This window comes from Panthera uncia, chromosome D4, assembly GCF_023721935.1.
Source record: "Panthera uncia isolate 11264 chromosome D4, Puncia_PCG_1.0, whole genome shotgun sequence".
Taxonomy (NCBI): domain Eukaryota; kingdom Metazoa; phylum Chordata; class Mammalia; order Carnivora; family Felidae; genus Panthera; species Panthera uncia.
Window position 1 is genome coordinate 78,152,599 of NC_064807.1, and position 14,858 is coordinate 78,167,456.

The 14,858-nt window shown below is 46.9% G+C and overlaps 1 protein-coding gene across 6 annotated transcripts in view; it reads left to right on the forward strand.

The window, feature by feature from the left end:
- CNTRL (centriolin) overlaps nucleotides 1–14,487 on the forward strand; it is an 83,753-nt gene extending 69,266 nt beyond the window's left edge. For all 6 annotated transcript variants that reach the window (XM_049628041.1, XM_049628037.1, XM_049628056.1 and 3 more), the window contains 13 exons: nucleotides 56–171; nucleotides 254–471; nucleotides 3,241–3,398; nucleotides 4,428–4,501; nucleotides 5,880–6,068; nucleotides 6,476–6,701; nucleotides 8,184–8,389; nucleotides 9,392–9,532; nucleotides 10,109–10,381; nucleotides 10,552–10,614; nucleotides 12,311–12,517; nucleotides 13,729–13,813; nucleotides 14,055–14,487. In XM_049628041.1, coding sequence (XP_049483998.1) covers nucleotides 56–171; nucleotides 254–471; nucleotides 3,241–3,398; nucleotides 4,428–4,501; nucleotides 5,880–6,068; nucleotides 6,476–6,701; nucleotides 8,184–8,389; nucleotides 9,392–9,532; nucleotides 10,109–10,381; nucleotides 10,552–10,614; nucleotides 12,311–12,517; nucleotides 13,729–13,785 — 1,928 coding nt within the window. In that variant the 3' untranslated portion in view covers nucleotides 13,786–13,813; nucleotides 14,055–14,487. The remainder of the gene's footprint in view (nucleotides 1–55; nucleotides 172–253; nucleotides 472–3,240; nucleotides 3,399–4,427; nucleotides 4,502–5,879; nucleotides 6,069–6,475; nucleotides 6,702–8,183; nucleotides 8,390–9,391; nucleotides 9,533–10,108; nucleotides 10,382–10,551; nucleotides 10,615–12,310; nucleotides 12,518–13,728; nucleotides 13,814–14,054) is intronic.
- The last annotated feature ends 371 nt before the right edge of the window (nucleotides 14,488–14,858 follow it).

Here is a 14,858-nt window from a genome sequence, read left to right on the forward strand (position 1 = left end):
TTGTAAGTGCTGTGAACTTCATTTAACAGCATGGGCCATGTTCTGTTCCTCTTAGAACTAAAGAATATTCTGGACATGCTGCAACTTGAAAGCAAGGAGCTGCAAGGTTTGAAGCTACAACATGAGCAAAAGTTGTCCGAGTTAGAGAAGACTCAGGTTGAAGTGCTGGAGGTAATAAGCAAAGCCGTTTTACCCCTAGCCGACTACAGTCTTCCTCGGTGGGCACATGTGAGTCCCCTTTTATCTGACTTAGGAGAGACTGGAGTTAGAGAATCTGCAGCAGACAGCCCTGCAACAGAAAGGGGAAATTGAGTGGCAGAAGCAGGTCCTCGAGAGGGACAGACGGGAAATAGAGCGGATAACTGCCGAGACCCGAGTGCTACAGTCGTGTGTTGAGTCTTTGAGCAAAGAAAAGGAAGGTCTCGAAGAAAAATGTGACAGCTGGGAAAAGAAGTTGGCACAGAGCAAACGGTAAGAGCAAAAACCAGTAAGCTTGCAAGGTCTCTTCTTGAAGGCTGAAGCATAATAAACACACTATTTTAAAAAGAGTGGAAAATAGAGAAAAGGAAAAAAAAATACCCCACGAACTCAGTGTCACAATACAATTCATCAATACCATTTCTGGGGGAATTTCCTTTTAGGCTTTTTTCCCCCCAAAGCACTTTTTTAAATAACCTGTTGTGTGTGTGTTTAAGGAAAATAATGGATGCTGGAAGATATAAATAAATGGAGAGAGATACCTGTTTGTGGGTAGAAAGACAGTATAGTTAAGATTCCATTCTCCTCAAATTGATCTTTAGATTCAAAATAATCAAAATTGCAACATGCTTTTAAAATAGAAATTGAGAGTCTGCTTCTGAAATTCGTGTGGAAATGCAAAGATTGGATGTAGAATAGAATCTAAAACTTTTTAGATATGACACCAAAACAACTTTGAAAAAGAACAAATGTTCAGAGCTTAACACTGCCCTATTTCAAGACCCCACATACAGCTGTGGTGACCGAAATGCTGTCGTACTGGTAGAAAGATAGACAAAGCAGTCCGTGGAACAGAACAGAAAGTCCAGAAGTAAACGCACGAATGTGTGGACAACTAATTTTGACTAAGATGCAAAGGCATCATCTTCAGTAGAGAAAAGGCAGACTTTTCAAAAACTGTTGCTGAACCAATTGTATATCCAGAACCCCAAAAATGAACTTCCGTCCACACCCATGCTATAAATAGAAATTATCCCCAAAAGGACCATAAATATCAATGTGAAAACCTAAATATAAAACTTGTAGGAGAACACAGGGAAAACACCTTGGTGACCTCGGGTTAGGCAGGATTTCCTAGATGTGACACCAAAAGCATGATCCATAAAAGAATAAATTGGTAAAATTGGGCTTCATCAGAATTTGAAACTTCTCCTCAAAAGACACTGTTAAGACAATGAAAAGACCTGTCCCAGCCTGGGAGAAGAACCTTTGCAACATGTATTCGATAAAGGAGTTGTACTCAGGGCCGCCTTCGGGGCTCAGGCCAGTAAGCGTCCGACTCTTGATTTCAGCTCAGGTCATGATCTCAGGGTTCGTGAGTTCCAACCCCGCATCTCACTTCACCCTGGCAGTGCAGAGCCTGCTTAGAATTCTCTCTCTCTCTCCCTCTCTCTCCGCACCTGCTTGCACACACTTGTTCTGTTTCAAAAAAAACAAAACAAAACAAAACAAAACTTAAAAAAAAACCCTTTCCTCTTAAAAAAAAAAAAAAAAAGTACTTGTACCCAGAACGTATATCTTAAAGAGCTGTAATTAGAAAACAAACAACCCAGTTTTTTTAAAGGGGCAAAAGACTTGAAAAGACATTTTACTTAAGATGAATGGGTGGCAAATAAACACATAAAAAGATGCTCAACATCATTAACCATTAGGAAAGTCCAAATTCTTAAAGTTTTATTTATTTTGAGAGAGAGAGTGAGCAAGCTTGTGCACAAGCGGGGGAGGGGCAGAGAGAAGGAGAGACAGAATCCCAAGCAGGCTCCGCACCATCAGTGCAGAGCCTGATGTGGATCTCAAACTCATAAACTGTGACATCATGACCTGAGCTGAGATCAAGAGTCGGGGGTGCCTGGGTGATTCAGTCGGTGCAACGTCCAACTCCTGAATTTATGAGTTCATAAAACTCGTGAGTTTGAACCCCGCATCGGCTCTGGGCTGTGAGTGCAGAGCCTGCTTGGGATTTGTGCTCTCTCTCTCTCTCTCTCTCTGTCCCTTCCCTGAGTGTGCTCTCCCTCTCTCTCTGTCTCAAAATAAATACATAAACAAAAAAAAAATTAAAAGACGTTTAACCAACTGCACCACGCAGGCCCCGCAGAAAATGCAAATTAAAACCACAATGAGATATCATTACACACCTATTAGAAGGGCTAAAATTAAACACTGACCATACCAAATGTTCGCGTATGTATTTTCATACACAGTTGCTGGCAGTGTAAATTGTTAGGGCACTTCGGAGCATGGTTTGGCAGTTATTTTGGAAACTAACACCTACCGGAAGACCTAGCCATTCCACTCCTAGATTGTTCTTCAGAAGTGAAAGTGTACGTTTATACAAAGAATGACAGGCATTGATGTTCATGGCAGCTTTATTTGCAACAGCCCAAACATGGAAACAGCCTAAAAGTCCCATCAGCTGGTGAATGCATAGACCGATTCCAGTACACCCATCCCTTGGAATACCATGTAGCAATGGAAAGGGAATGCGGTGTTGCTTACACACAACAACATGAATGACTCAAAGGGACTACGCTCAGGGGGAGAAGCCAGACAAAAGACAAAAGCAAGCCCCTACTGTAGGACTCCATTTACGTAAAAGAAGTTATGCTCGTGCCTGTCTGTCTTTTGGACAAATCCTATTACATGCACAATCGTGTTTCCTGCTTTCTCACTGATGAGAAGCTAGCGATCTGTTTTAATCGCCAGACTTTTGGAATTCTGAGTGCTGTCCATGTTTTTATCCCTGGTGTTTATAAAGCTTCAGTTTAGGGAGTCCCTTTTCCAAAAATCTCCTGTTTGGAAAGCGGAAAACAAGACGTCTTTTGAAAAGGAGTTGAAGAGCCTTCGGTTTTGTGAAGATTTATGCTCATTCGTAGTCCGTAACTACCCCGTGAGGGCAGAACACTCTTCCTCGGTTGTGTCTTGTGCGTACTTGAACATTTTATTTTACGTTTCATAGTCTGACTTACTCTGCTTGGACGGTAGGGTTTTGGCAGCTGCAGAAGAGAATAGCAAAATGGAGCAGGCAAACTTAGAGAAGCTGGAATCGGATGTCAGAAACCTGCAGCAGGGGCTGGACCGACTGCACAGAGAGAAGCTCTCACTGCACAAAGACATGGCAGCCACGCAGCAGCAGCTCCGAGGTAGGCGGCCGCATGGTGGGAGAGACGAGGCTCTTTCCTGCTCTGGCTGCTGCTTTTCATTGTCTGCTTTTCTTATTCTAGAAATAACTCCTTGCTAATGGGCATGGGGTTTATTTTAGAAGTGACAAAAATGTTCTAAAATAGATGGTGGTGGTGTTTGCACGACTCCGTGAATATACTTGAAGCCACTGAATTGCATAAACAGGTGAAGGGCATGGTGTGTGGATTCTGTCTCAATAGAGCCGCTTAAAAAATTAGTTGATGTTCCTTAAAGAACAATTTAAAAACATAGGTCAAAAAATGAAATAAACACCCTCAGAGGGAATTCCTGTTGACAGGTTGGTGAATATCTTTCCAGATTTTTTCCTTGGGCTGTGGGTGTGTGATTAAAAAAAAAATGCAGATAATGCCTTTATTACCAAATCTTTGTAAATATTCACGATTAGGAGAAGTTACTAAGTAATCCTAGCTAACAACATGCTTGTTAAGCACTTACTCTGTCTTAGACGTGATGCAGTTATTTGATATGCATTTTTTTCATTTAATCCTGGTAACATTTTTGTGAGACAGAAACTATTTCACCCATTTATAGGTGAGGAAAGCTTAGTTTCCTTGTGGCTTAACTCAAGTGAGAAGTGGCTTACAGCTAGTAAGTGACAAAGCCAGTATAGATATAAAACCTGTTCCCCAAATTGTCTCCCTTTAAGGGTGTATCAAATTTACATTTCTGTCCGCATTGTAGAAGGTACTCATTTCTGAGCCATGCACGTCATCAACGCTAGGCATTGTCTAGAAACTGTTTTTATTGTGAGGTTTCGAACATGTAAGTCTTTACAAACCTGAACGCCATGCCCAGGTGTATGTGCTGCACATGTCACTCTTTCTTCTGACCTTTTAGTAAGATGACATGGTATAAGCCATACGTGTAACAGCTAAGTTTATGTTCACCTCCACTTTCTTTGGGGGGCCGATGGGGATTTGGAAAATGCATACGAATGTATTCGTTTTATGTAAATATTATTTCTATAGAAAAACAAGAAGCAGTAAACTCACTACAGAAAGAACTAGCTGATGTCCAAGACCATCTGAACCTAGCAAAACGGGTAAGCTCCGTAACAAATGCGATCTTCCAGTACTGTCCTGAAGGCATGCAGACCACTGGTTCAAATAACAAACAAATCAAGTAGGTTGGTTCCTTGTCACGCCAGCAGGTCCCAGCGGGTCTTCATATAACAAAGACGTACATACACACACCTTTTGGTGCAGAGCAGTGATTTTCTCATTTAAGTTTCACTCAAAGGTCATAAGTAAGGTGGGAAGCTAGAGCAGAGCCCACCCTTCAGCAGCCCCTCTGGGGAGCTTTAGGCACCAGATGGACCATCTCTTATCCATGGCACAGACAAGGCCCCCAAAGGCTGGGCTTAGACGCGGTCATTCATTGAGCTGCACGGTAACTGCCACCTGCAGGGGATCTGGGCATCCGTCTTATCAGATGTTCGTTGAGAGCTGTTCTTGACCCTTCTACTTCTGACAGTCTTCTTAAAGGTAACTGAGTGTCGTCCTGTGAGAACAGTGTGTAATTTAAGTTTCAGAGAACCTCAGGCAAGTTCTGGTCTTCGGTTTTCACTGTGTAGATTAGGAGTTTGATTAGACGTCTAAATCCCTCCATCTACCTTAAGGATTCTGTGTTTCTAAGATGTAGAAAACTTCAAATCAAAGTATCCCATCTTTAAAAAATTCTTACACAGGCTCTAATGAGTATTTTCTGTGTTGTTAGAAATGGAACTTTTTTTCAATTTGAGGGGCGCCCGGATGGCTCCGTCGGTTGTGCGTCCAGCTCTTGATCTCGGCTCAGGTCATGCTCTCACAGTTGGTGAGATCGAGCCCCATGTCAGGCTCTGTGCTCACAGCACAGGGCCTGCTTGGGATTCTCTCTCCTTCCTTTTCTCTCTGCCCCTCCCGCACTCATGCTCTTTCTTTCTCTTTCTCTTTCCCCCTCAAATAAACATTTTTAAAAGAAATGTTTAATTTGGATTCCTTGCAGAAAGAAGAAGTTACTGTTTTCTTGAGTTTTTCAACCCACATAAATATTTCAAATAGTAACAAAACCATGACTTTAGGTTCATTTTCAATAGGAATTAAGCCTTATTCACAGCTCTCCTTAATCTTCTTAGCAATCTTGTGAGGTGGGTGTTGTTTATTCCCACCTCAGTGACTAAGCAACTAAAGTTCAGAAGAACTCGGTCTCTTAGGTTTCAGCGTCTTCTGTCGTCCTACTCTTGAGACACTAAACAGAGGAAACCTGATGATTAAGTTGCACTTCGGGGGCCTTAAATAAGTTTGTTGAGGTAATAGAGGACGTGGGACTTCTGAGATGCTTCTCACGTCGTCAGACTTGACTGGTGCCAGGAGGGGCACTGGCCAGCCCTGGAACGGATGGATGGCTTTGTTAGTAGCTTCCGTTTGTTCTGTCACACGAAGGACCTGCTTGACATCGCCGAGCAGAAGGACGTGCTGCTCAGCGAGCAGACCAGGCTCCAGAAGGACGTCGAGGAATGGAGGAAGAAGCTTGAAGACTGCCAGAAAGAAGGGGAGACAAAGCAACAACAGCTTCAGGTGCTTCAGACGGAGATTGAAGAAACCAAGGCGAAGCTAGCCCAACAAGAAACGGTACTGCACATCTATGGCGTGACAGAAAAGGACACGCTTTGTCACTCGGGCGTTTTCTCCCCAGGCGGAAGCTATGAGGGGTCCCCCGTAGGACTAACTTCCCTTCACTGCCCTGTGTAACCGGGGAGGGTTTCACACCAGCACTTTGACTCTCTTGGCATTAATATTTGTGGACCATTAAGACTGCAGAACATCGCTCCCGGAAAGAATCTTGATGGCCACATGCCATTTGCTGCGTGAATCCCCGCCTCACGTGCCAGCCAAATAGTTTTCCAGCCCCCGCTGTCTGTCACTGTGGGATGTTTTCTGCTTTCTCTTGGACTTGAAAATATCTAGCGCCCATGAAGTTTCCCTCACCTGGGACACCTGTGTTTGTTATTTTATGACTAAGGTTATTCTCTGTTAAGATGTTTCAGAGACTCCAGAAAGAGACAGAATGTGAAGAAAAGAAGTTAGAAGCCAGTAAGGCGACTCTGAAGGAGCAGCAGCAAGAGCTGGAAAAGGAATTAACGAAGCAGAAGAGCAAGCTGGACCAGGTGCTCACAAAGGTGTTGGTGGCGGAGGAGCGTGTCAGGGCTTTGCAGGAAGAGGAGAGGTGGAGTGAGACCCTGGAGAAAGCGCTCTCCCAGACCAGTACGTATTCCCCAACGTGGCGGTCTGGCAAGTGTGTCAGGGAGACCCGAGCCTGGCCCCGGCCCGGCAGGGCATCGGGAGGAGCACGGCAGGAAGGAGATGCCGCCCCCCGCCCCCCCCCCCCCCCCCCACCCCCCGCCCCTGGGTCCTGCCAGCCCTGTGAGAGAGGACACGGGGCACTTGTCTCTGTGGAGACGGGATTTGACCCTGAGGCTGTCAGGTCTTTCTACTTGACCACGTTGCCTTCTTCCAGAATGCTGCCTCCAGGAAGAGCGACGTTCAGGCAGAGAGGTGCCAGAAGGCACTTGATCTAAAGGCCTTCTGTGAAGCAGTACATTGTTTTGAGCTTTCGGAACAGTGTTCCATTTCATCTCAACCAATCAGAAAACAGTATTAACAGTTCCACTTCTGTCTCAGTTTGACATAGTGAATGGTACCAAAATACAGGTGTTCGTTTTGGGGGCTGTCGGCGCTCTCCTGAGCCATATCTCGGTCAAGATGGAAGTCCAGGGTGAATCATTGTTCCCACATCAATGAATGATTCTGTTCTTAGGCTTCAGGGTTTAGTAATGTTCAGAAAACTTTGCTCTCCCCGAGTGAACTCAGTGAAAGGGTTATTAGTCCTTTTTCCCCAGCAACTCTTGATACACGCAGACCCAGCCATTTCATCGTGACAACGAAACTTCCCAGATGTGCTGCACCTGACCACACCAGACGTGTGAAAAGTAAAACCTGGACAGGGTGTTACTCCAAAGAGTATGATTAGAAAAGCCTGTTTTATTTATTTAAAAACATTTTTTTTAATGTTTATTTTTGAGAGAGAGGGAGAGTGGGAGAGAGAGAGAGGGAGACGCAGAATCTGAAGCAGGCTCCAGGCTCTGAGCTTGTCAGCACAGAGCCCGATGCGGGGCTCGAACCCACGGACTGTGAGATCACGACCTGAGCCGAAGTCGGCTGCTTAACTGGTTGAACCACCCAGGTGCCCCAGAAAAATCTATTTTGAGCGTCAGTGTTTTTCATAAACATTATTTATGGAGTACTCACTAGGTACTTCGCGTTCGCATACACAATTCCCGTTGAACGCCAGGAAGTAGGCGCCTCCTGTATCGGGTAAGGCTCATGCTGCTCCAGATCCCATGTTCTTTGCACCGCGCTGCCTCCCGTGAAGGAGAAGCACTGGTGCACCTCCGTGCAGGTTTATAAGAAGCATTTCGGCCGTCTGTTCCAGGCCTCCTGCACCTCAGGATTGCTGTATTCTCACTGCTCTCAGACACCCAAAGGGAAGACAGTAGCTGTCTGTCACTTTGGGATCCGGCCCTCCAGGACCCAGTGATGTCAGGAGGCACCTTCATCTGGGCTCTGATGTGGGTCAGGGGGGAGTTGGAAGACTCCGTGATGCCTGAGCGGGTGACATGGCGTTATGCAACCCGCCCACGGCCAGCCCGGGGCCTCTGGCTAAACTACTCAAAATGCTCGTTTCAGAACGACAGCTTTCGGAACGGGAGCAGCAACTAACGGAAAGGTCAAGTGAGCTACTGACTCTCCAGAAAGAGGCGGACTCTATGAGGGCAGACTTCAGCCTCTTGCGGAACCAGTTCTTGACAGAAAGGAAGAAAGCCGAGAAGCAGGTCGCCAGCCTGAAGGAAGCACTTCGGGTCCAGCGGAGCCAGCTGGAGAAGAACCTTCTGGTGAGTCCCCGCGGCCCTGGTAGCTGTCGTGGAATTCGCGCCCTTAAATCCTTCGACTAAAAACTGCTTCGGTGTAGACAAAATCAGTGACCTGTCAACCCGGTCCCTAACCCGACTGTTGTTTCTGGTGTGTCTGTGCCTGATTTGAGCTTGAAGCTGATGGTGTTTTGCCTGAGTCTGAGCCGCCAGCCCTAGAGGAGCCCGGCCGGCTGGAAAGATGGTCACGTGACCAGACAGTGTCACCACAAAGCAGAGAGCGTTCTCCGCAAGGGAGCCCCTGCCTGCGCCTCCACCCGCAGGGGCTGGAGAGGGTTCTGGGGGAGGAAGCCTTCTGGAGACATCTTTGCCCCGCTGCAGTCAGCACTCACGGATCTCATCCTGCCCTTTTCAGTCAGCCTTCGCTTTAATTCATCATCGTCCTGAAACCAAGGAGTTCAGTCTCCCGGGCTTTTATCCCTAAAATACATTTAGGATAAAAATTTGGGGAGGTCCAAAACAGCTCACGGTGGGTGGAGGCAGATAGGCAGGAGTAGAGACTGTCAACGGGAATGGACTTTTCTGACACCGCCTGAAGGAAATCGATGTCATCCTGTTGTGTGAACGGGTGTGTTGCTCCCCAGAGGGTGCTGTATACACTGACAACTAGCGATTCGGCGACGCGATTGCAAAGATCTGGGCATCTAAATTTTCATCCTCCAGATGGCTCTGTGATGAGGTAGTACCGTGCTCGTCACAGACAGTTAACGGAGGGGGAGAAACGGAAAGTAACGTGTTGTCACGGGTAACGTTGCAGACGCAGAATTCCGACCGTGGGCTAACAGGCTCGGCCCGCGTATGGACTCCCAGCTCTGCCACAGCTGCTGAAGAAGGCAGGTGGCATTATCCCCACTTGACAGCTGGAGCCCAGATGGCAAGTGTCAGAACTGGTGGGCGTGTAAGGCCGTGATGCACGCACGCGTCCACGTGCCGGACCCCGGGGTCATTTTCCTCCTCCCGTGCCAGGAGCAAAAGCAGGAGAACAGCTGCATGCAGAAGGAAATGGCAACAATCGAACAGGTGGCCCAGGACAACCACGAGCGGGCCAGGCGCCTGATGAAGGAGCTCAGCCAGATGCAGCGCGAGTACGTGGATCTCAGGAAACAGGTGCGCGCCCGGGGACCCCACGGGCCGGCCGGGCAGACGACGCTCGCTGGGCTTGCTCACTCCCCGCGGGGCTCAGGGTTTTTTTCTTAAATAGCTCTCTGAATAGGAGCATTTCTTTGTGCGAGTTGTAAAAAGCCGATTCTGAGAATGTCCTTTAAATCAAATCTTTTTTTTCTAGTCTTAAAATTGAGAAATCACCTCTACAAGAAAAAAGCATTCGTTTAAAATGTACTTCTAAAATCCCCTTAAGTGCGGCAGGCTTCTTCTGTTAGTTTTTGAAAGGAAAGTGGCAGTTCTTCAGCATGAAATTTTATCACGTCCCAACGAACTGTGTTGAAATGTTAGATTTTCTGCCAGAAACAAGTCTATGGGACCCAGATCCCCAGGCAAGAAGGAATGACCCCAGGAGAAAGCTCTGCCATCGTGTAATGTAACCAGGCTGAGAGCCGTTTACGCCGAGAGTGGGAGAGCTTAATTCTGCAGATGGAAAGTTCCAGACATATTTGATGCATTAAATAGTTCAGTTCCGTGTAAGTCCCAGACCTTACCCAATGGTATTTGACTCTCACTCTTTAGATGACAAACCAAAAAGATTTGGAGAGAAGACAAATGGAAATCAGTGAGGCGATGAGATCACTTAAATGTGAGGTGAAGGATGAAATCAGAACCAGCCTGAAGAATCTCAACCAGTTTCTTCCAGAACTACCAGCAGATCTGGAGGCTATTTGGGAAAGGAATGAAAACCTAGAGGGAGGGTTGGAAAGCTTGAAAGAAAACTTCCCATTCACCGTGAGTGAGAGACCATCACCTTTTGAAGAAAAACTGAATTTTTCCCAGATTCACATAATGGTAAGGGTTTATCCCACTGATCTCTGGACTCTGAAGAAGGATGATTTTATTCCCACCTCCTCCCCCAACCCCCCATAAGCTGAAAACCAGAATGGGGCTGGGGGAGGGTGGGAGGCGAGAAAGGCTAGTGGTGTCTGGGACTCTGATGTTTCCCCCTGTCTCTGAAAAAGGATGAACACTGGCGTGGAGAGGCACTCCGAGAGAAACTGCGTCACCGTGAAGATCGACTCAAGGTTGCCCTTTATTATTTTTTATTTCTCTTTCATTTTTTTATTTTAGAGAGAGCGTGCACGTGTGCAAGTGGGGGAGGGGCAGAGGGCCAAAGGGAGAGAATAGTAAGCAGGCTCCACGCTCAGCACAGAGCCCCACGCAGGGCTCAAACCCACGACCCCGGAATCATGACCTGAGCTGAAATCAAGAGTCGGACGCTTCGCTGACTGAACCACCCATGCGCCCTGCAAAGTCCCCCTTTGAAACAATATGGTAGGAGACCCTTGGTGTGTTGAGGAGAGTAGGGGAAATTGCTCACCTACATGCACTGCTGTCGTTCCCTCTGTTAACGGCACCAGCAGTTTTCTAGATCGCATGGTCGAGGCTCAGAGAAGTTGGCATCGCACAGTCAGTACGGTATTGAAAACCATGAACTGTGGTGTTCGGCCCAGTGTTCTTAGCCTGTGTAGTGCTGCTTTGCCTCAGCTCCAACTGACAGAAGCCGAGTACTTGGGACAGAAAGTAGAGATGCAGTGATGAACCAGAACGGGCTCCCAGGCCAGTGGTTGGGGGAAAGACTGGCACTACTGGAAAAGTAGGCTTGGGTGTCAGACGGGAAGTTGTTAGGCTCAGAACACGCGGAGCCTGAAGGCCTGTGAGCCAACCAGGGCCGCCCTCTCCCTGGGTAGCTGCAGAGTCTGGGATTTAGCGGTCAGTGTTGACCTAACGATTTGGGGGTGAAGGGTGTAGGTGGGAGTTGGAAAGTGGGAGGGGGATAGAATGAGAGGACAGGATGTGTCTTTGGAGAATGGCTACATATACAGCATGGCTGAGGAGGAGCCGTGAACCGTGTTGAGGGAGTGGAGGCCCTTGATGTGCCATAGCCTCCAGTCACGTGTGGCTGTTTAAATGTAAACGAATTATAATTAAATCAGGTTGAAAATCGAGTGCTTCAGTTGTCACATTTTTAGTGACTCAATAGCCACCTGTGGCTAGTGCTAACGCTTTTGGACAGCACAGATACAGAACATTCCCGTCATCACAGAAAGTTGTGTTAGAACTGCCGTAGCCTCGGAGAGAATCATTTTGAAGAAACAGCACAGGGGCAAGTCGCAAATAGTGTGGGGCTGAGGATTGAATATACTGTGAGAGACACTGAAGATATCACGTATAAACCCATCTTCTGCTAAGTCTGGGCGGAAAAGAGAGAGACGAGGTAGTCATTTAATGGGGAGGCCAGGGGTGCAGAAATCCTAAGCGTTGTTACGGTGGAGAGAACAGGCCGAGCAAGAGGCCCAGGTCGGGGTGCCTGGGTGACTCAGTGAAGCGCCTGACTCTTAATTGTGGCTCAGGTCATGATCCCAGGGTCGTGGGACTGAGCCCCACTTGGGGCTGAGTGCTGGGCACAGAGCCTGCTTAAGATTCTCTCTCTCCCCCTGCCCCTCCCCTGCCTCTCTCAAAATAAACAAACATTAAAAAAAAAAAAAAAAAAGGCCCAGTTAATGACAACGCGGAATGATCCAAGTTTTCCGCACACTGAGAGTAGCCACCAGCATCCTCCTGGATTTCTTTTTTTTCTTGAGGACAAGAGCATTTTCAGCAGCCATTCCTACTTTAGAATCGTCAGATTTGCCTATCGGTGTTAAGATGAGGAGACTACTGATCGTTCAGGTACGTTGCTTCTGTGTAAAACCCTAAATTTCACCGTGACACTTTCAGGCCCAGCTTCGACACTGTATGTCCAAGCAAGCGGAAGTGTTAATTAAGGGGAAGCGGCAGACAGAGGGCACTTTACACAGCCTGAGGAGACAGGTCGATGCTCTGGGGGAACTGGTCACCAGCACCTCTGGAGACTCCACGGCGTCACCCAGTCTGTCTCAGACAGAGTCTTCCCTTGCTGAGGACTCTCGACCTGGACCGAGCCAGGTAAGAGGAGGCTCTGTTCTACACATGGGAAGTCTCTGAACGCTTTGGGGGCCACAGTCTACACAGAGGAGACTCAGAACATAAATGCCACCTTCAAGTCTCTGGAAAACTTGTCTTATGGAAGACTTGCTTGTTTTAAATGGTCCCTGAGAAAACTAGAATCGATTGGGTGGGAGACATAGAAAGGATAAGGTGATGGCTTCGGGAACAGCCTAGAACTCGAGACTATCAGGGACGTAGTGAATCCTTTGCTGTGCTCCCCCGGTGGATTCCCTTGTTCTCTGCTCCGTCAGTAGAGCATTCGGGCTGTGAGGCCAGTCCGGGTCCTGGTTTAGCTGGTCTGTCTCCCTCTCTCGTGGGGAAGAATGATTGGCGTGTGCCTACTCCGCCTCCTCAGCAAAAGTCTGAACTCAGGCCTCTTAGCGCAGGGTCTTTAGAACCCCCGAAGTTCACGAAGGCATTCTGTGTGAGACGTAGACGAGGTTATTCATAGTTGAGGACCATGAAACACACTCGTGGAATTAGTAAATAGTGACCCAGAGATAGGGAACGGCTCCCACTTTTGAGCACCTACTGTGTGCATGTACGAAGCACTTTACATATATTATCTCATGTAGCCTTTGCCTCCTAGGAGATACCTCCTATCTGTAGATAAAGGAGTTGTGCACAATGAAAAATGTCCTGGCAAAAGACGAAACGAGGACTTCAGGGCTCATCTGTCACCACTGCAGAGCAGTATATAGCATGGCTGTGCCTCAAGGAACATTCAGAAGCAGTGCCTCTTTCATAGGCACATAGCTCTGCAGCAGCAAAGCAAGATTTGAACAGGATTCCCTTAACACCCGTGGTGGGACCAAGTCGGGTACAGGCCAGAACCAGAACCATCATGGGCCTCGGGCAGCCTTAAGAGAGTGTCGGAGGCACCGGGTGTTGGAAAGAAGGTGGCTTTAGAGGGAAGACAGCCTGCGGCAGAGGTTGAGTGCATCGGTGCGGAGTTCAATTGTCAGCTCACAGTGGTGGCCCCAGGGGTTGAGGTGCTCTGAATTCAAATTCAGGAGAGTAACAAGTGTTAGAGGAGGGGGGCGGGGGGAAGACTGTCAGAATTATCTTGGGAGTCTGGGGTCGCAATCCAGGTGTGTGGGATGAAAGCCTGAACGGAGTTGGAGTTAGGGGCTGGCTTCTGAGCCCAGTGTTTTCATCTCCCTTTGCAGAGCTCCTTCCAGGTTCTACAGGGTCCGTCACAATTTCTGGACAGTTACCGACACTGATGCCATTCCCAGCTCCCGGCTCATGGGGGTACGTATTACAGAGTTCTTTTAACTACCACTTCCAGTTGGAGGACCTTCAATTCGGTCTTACACAGTCTTAAGCTTTTCCCTTTACGCTTGGGTAATTTTACACAGTGGTTCATCTCAAAACATTTTTCCAAAGAGGTACTCAAGTAGGTCTTTTACCTGTTAGCCATGGCGCTGTCACTTGGTTCTGTTAATACTTTGGTTACTGTTGCAAGAATTCCTCCCTTTTGTCTTAACTGCAGGAAGAGAACTGTTCAGCCAGATGCGGAAACCCATCTGAGGAAATACCTTCTCTACCTCACTTCGTAACTGGAGTGCCGCTTGGTTTTTATCAAGATCCAGTGAACTCAGATGCTGCACCTCCACTGTAGCTTACCCCACCTGTATCGTTAAATGCCAGGGTTTTTGTAAATCACATGTACATACGGGAATCGTTGTGTACAACTTAAACCAGCGTCCTAGATGGCTGAGGGTTTTGTTTTTTTTTATCTTTGAATGTGTTGCCATAAAACTACTGCTGATTGTAATTGCAAATTGGAAGCTATAAACTGGTGAAATTATAGCTACGTAGAGAAAAAAAAAAATGTACTCAAGCCCTTCATTTATAGTGTCAAATTTTATTTTTGGATTTTGCTTAAAATCTATTTTCATATGAAAATAAAAGATAAAATAGTCTGTCGTCTGACTTTACATTTCGTAGATCTACAGTAAAGCCATCAAATTTGTACCTTAACTCCCAAGAAAACGGCCATCTTCCAAATGGTTTTCCATCTTTTGCCTGAAGTATGTTGTATCTGTCAATGAACATACACCATATGGAAATCTATTATAAAACTACACTTCGGGTGCTTTTTCTCAACCCAAAATATTCTTTGGTGGAAAATTAGTAGAATCTGACCCAGTGGTAAATTCAAATTGTGTTCAGACTTTGAAGGTTTTGAACGACTATAATTAATGGCTCGACTCCATGATCTACAAATACATCATTTCAGAACAAGAATAGCAACTACTGTCACAAAAAACCACGTGGCAACAGAATCACCCTC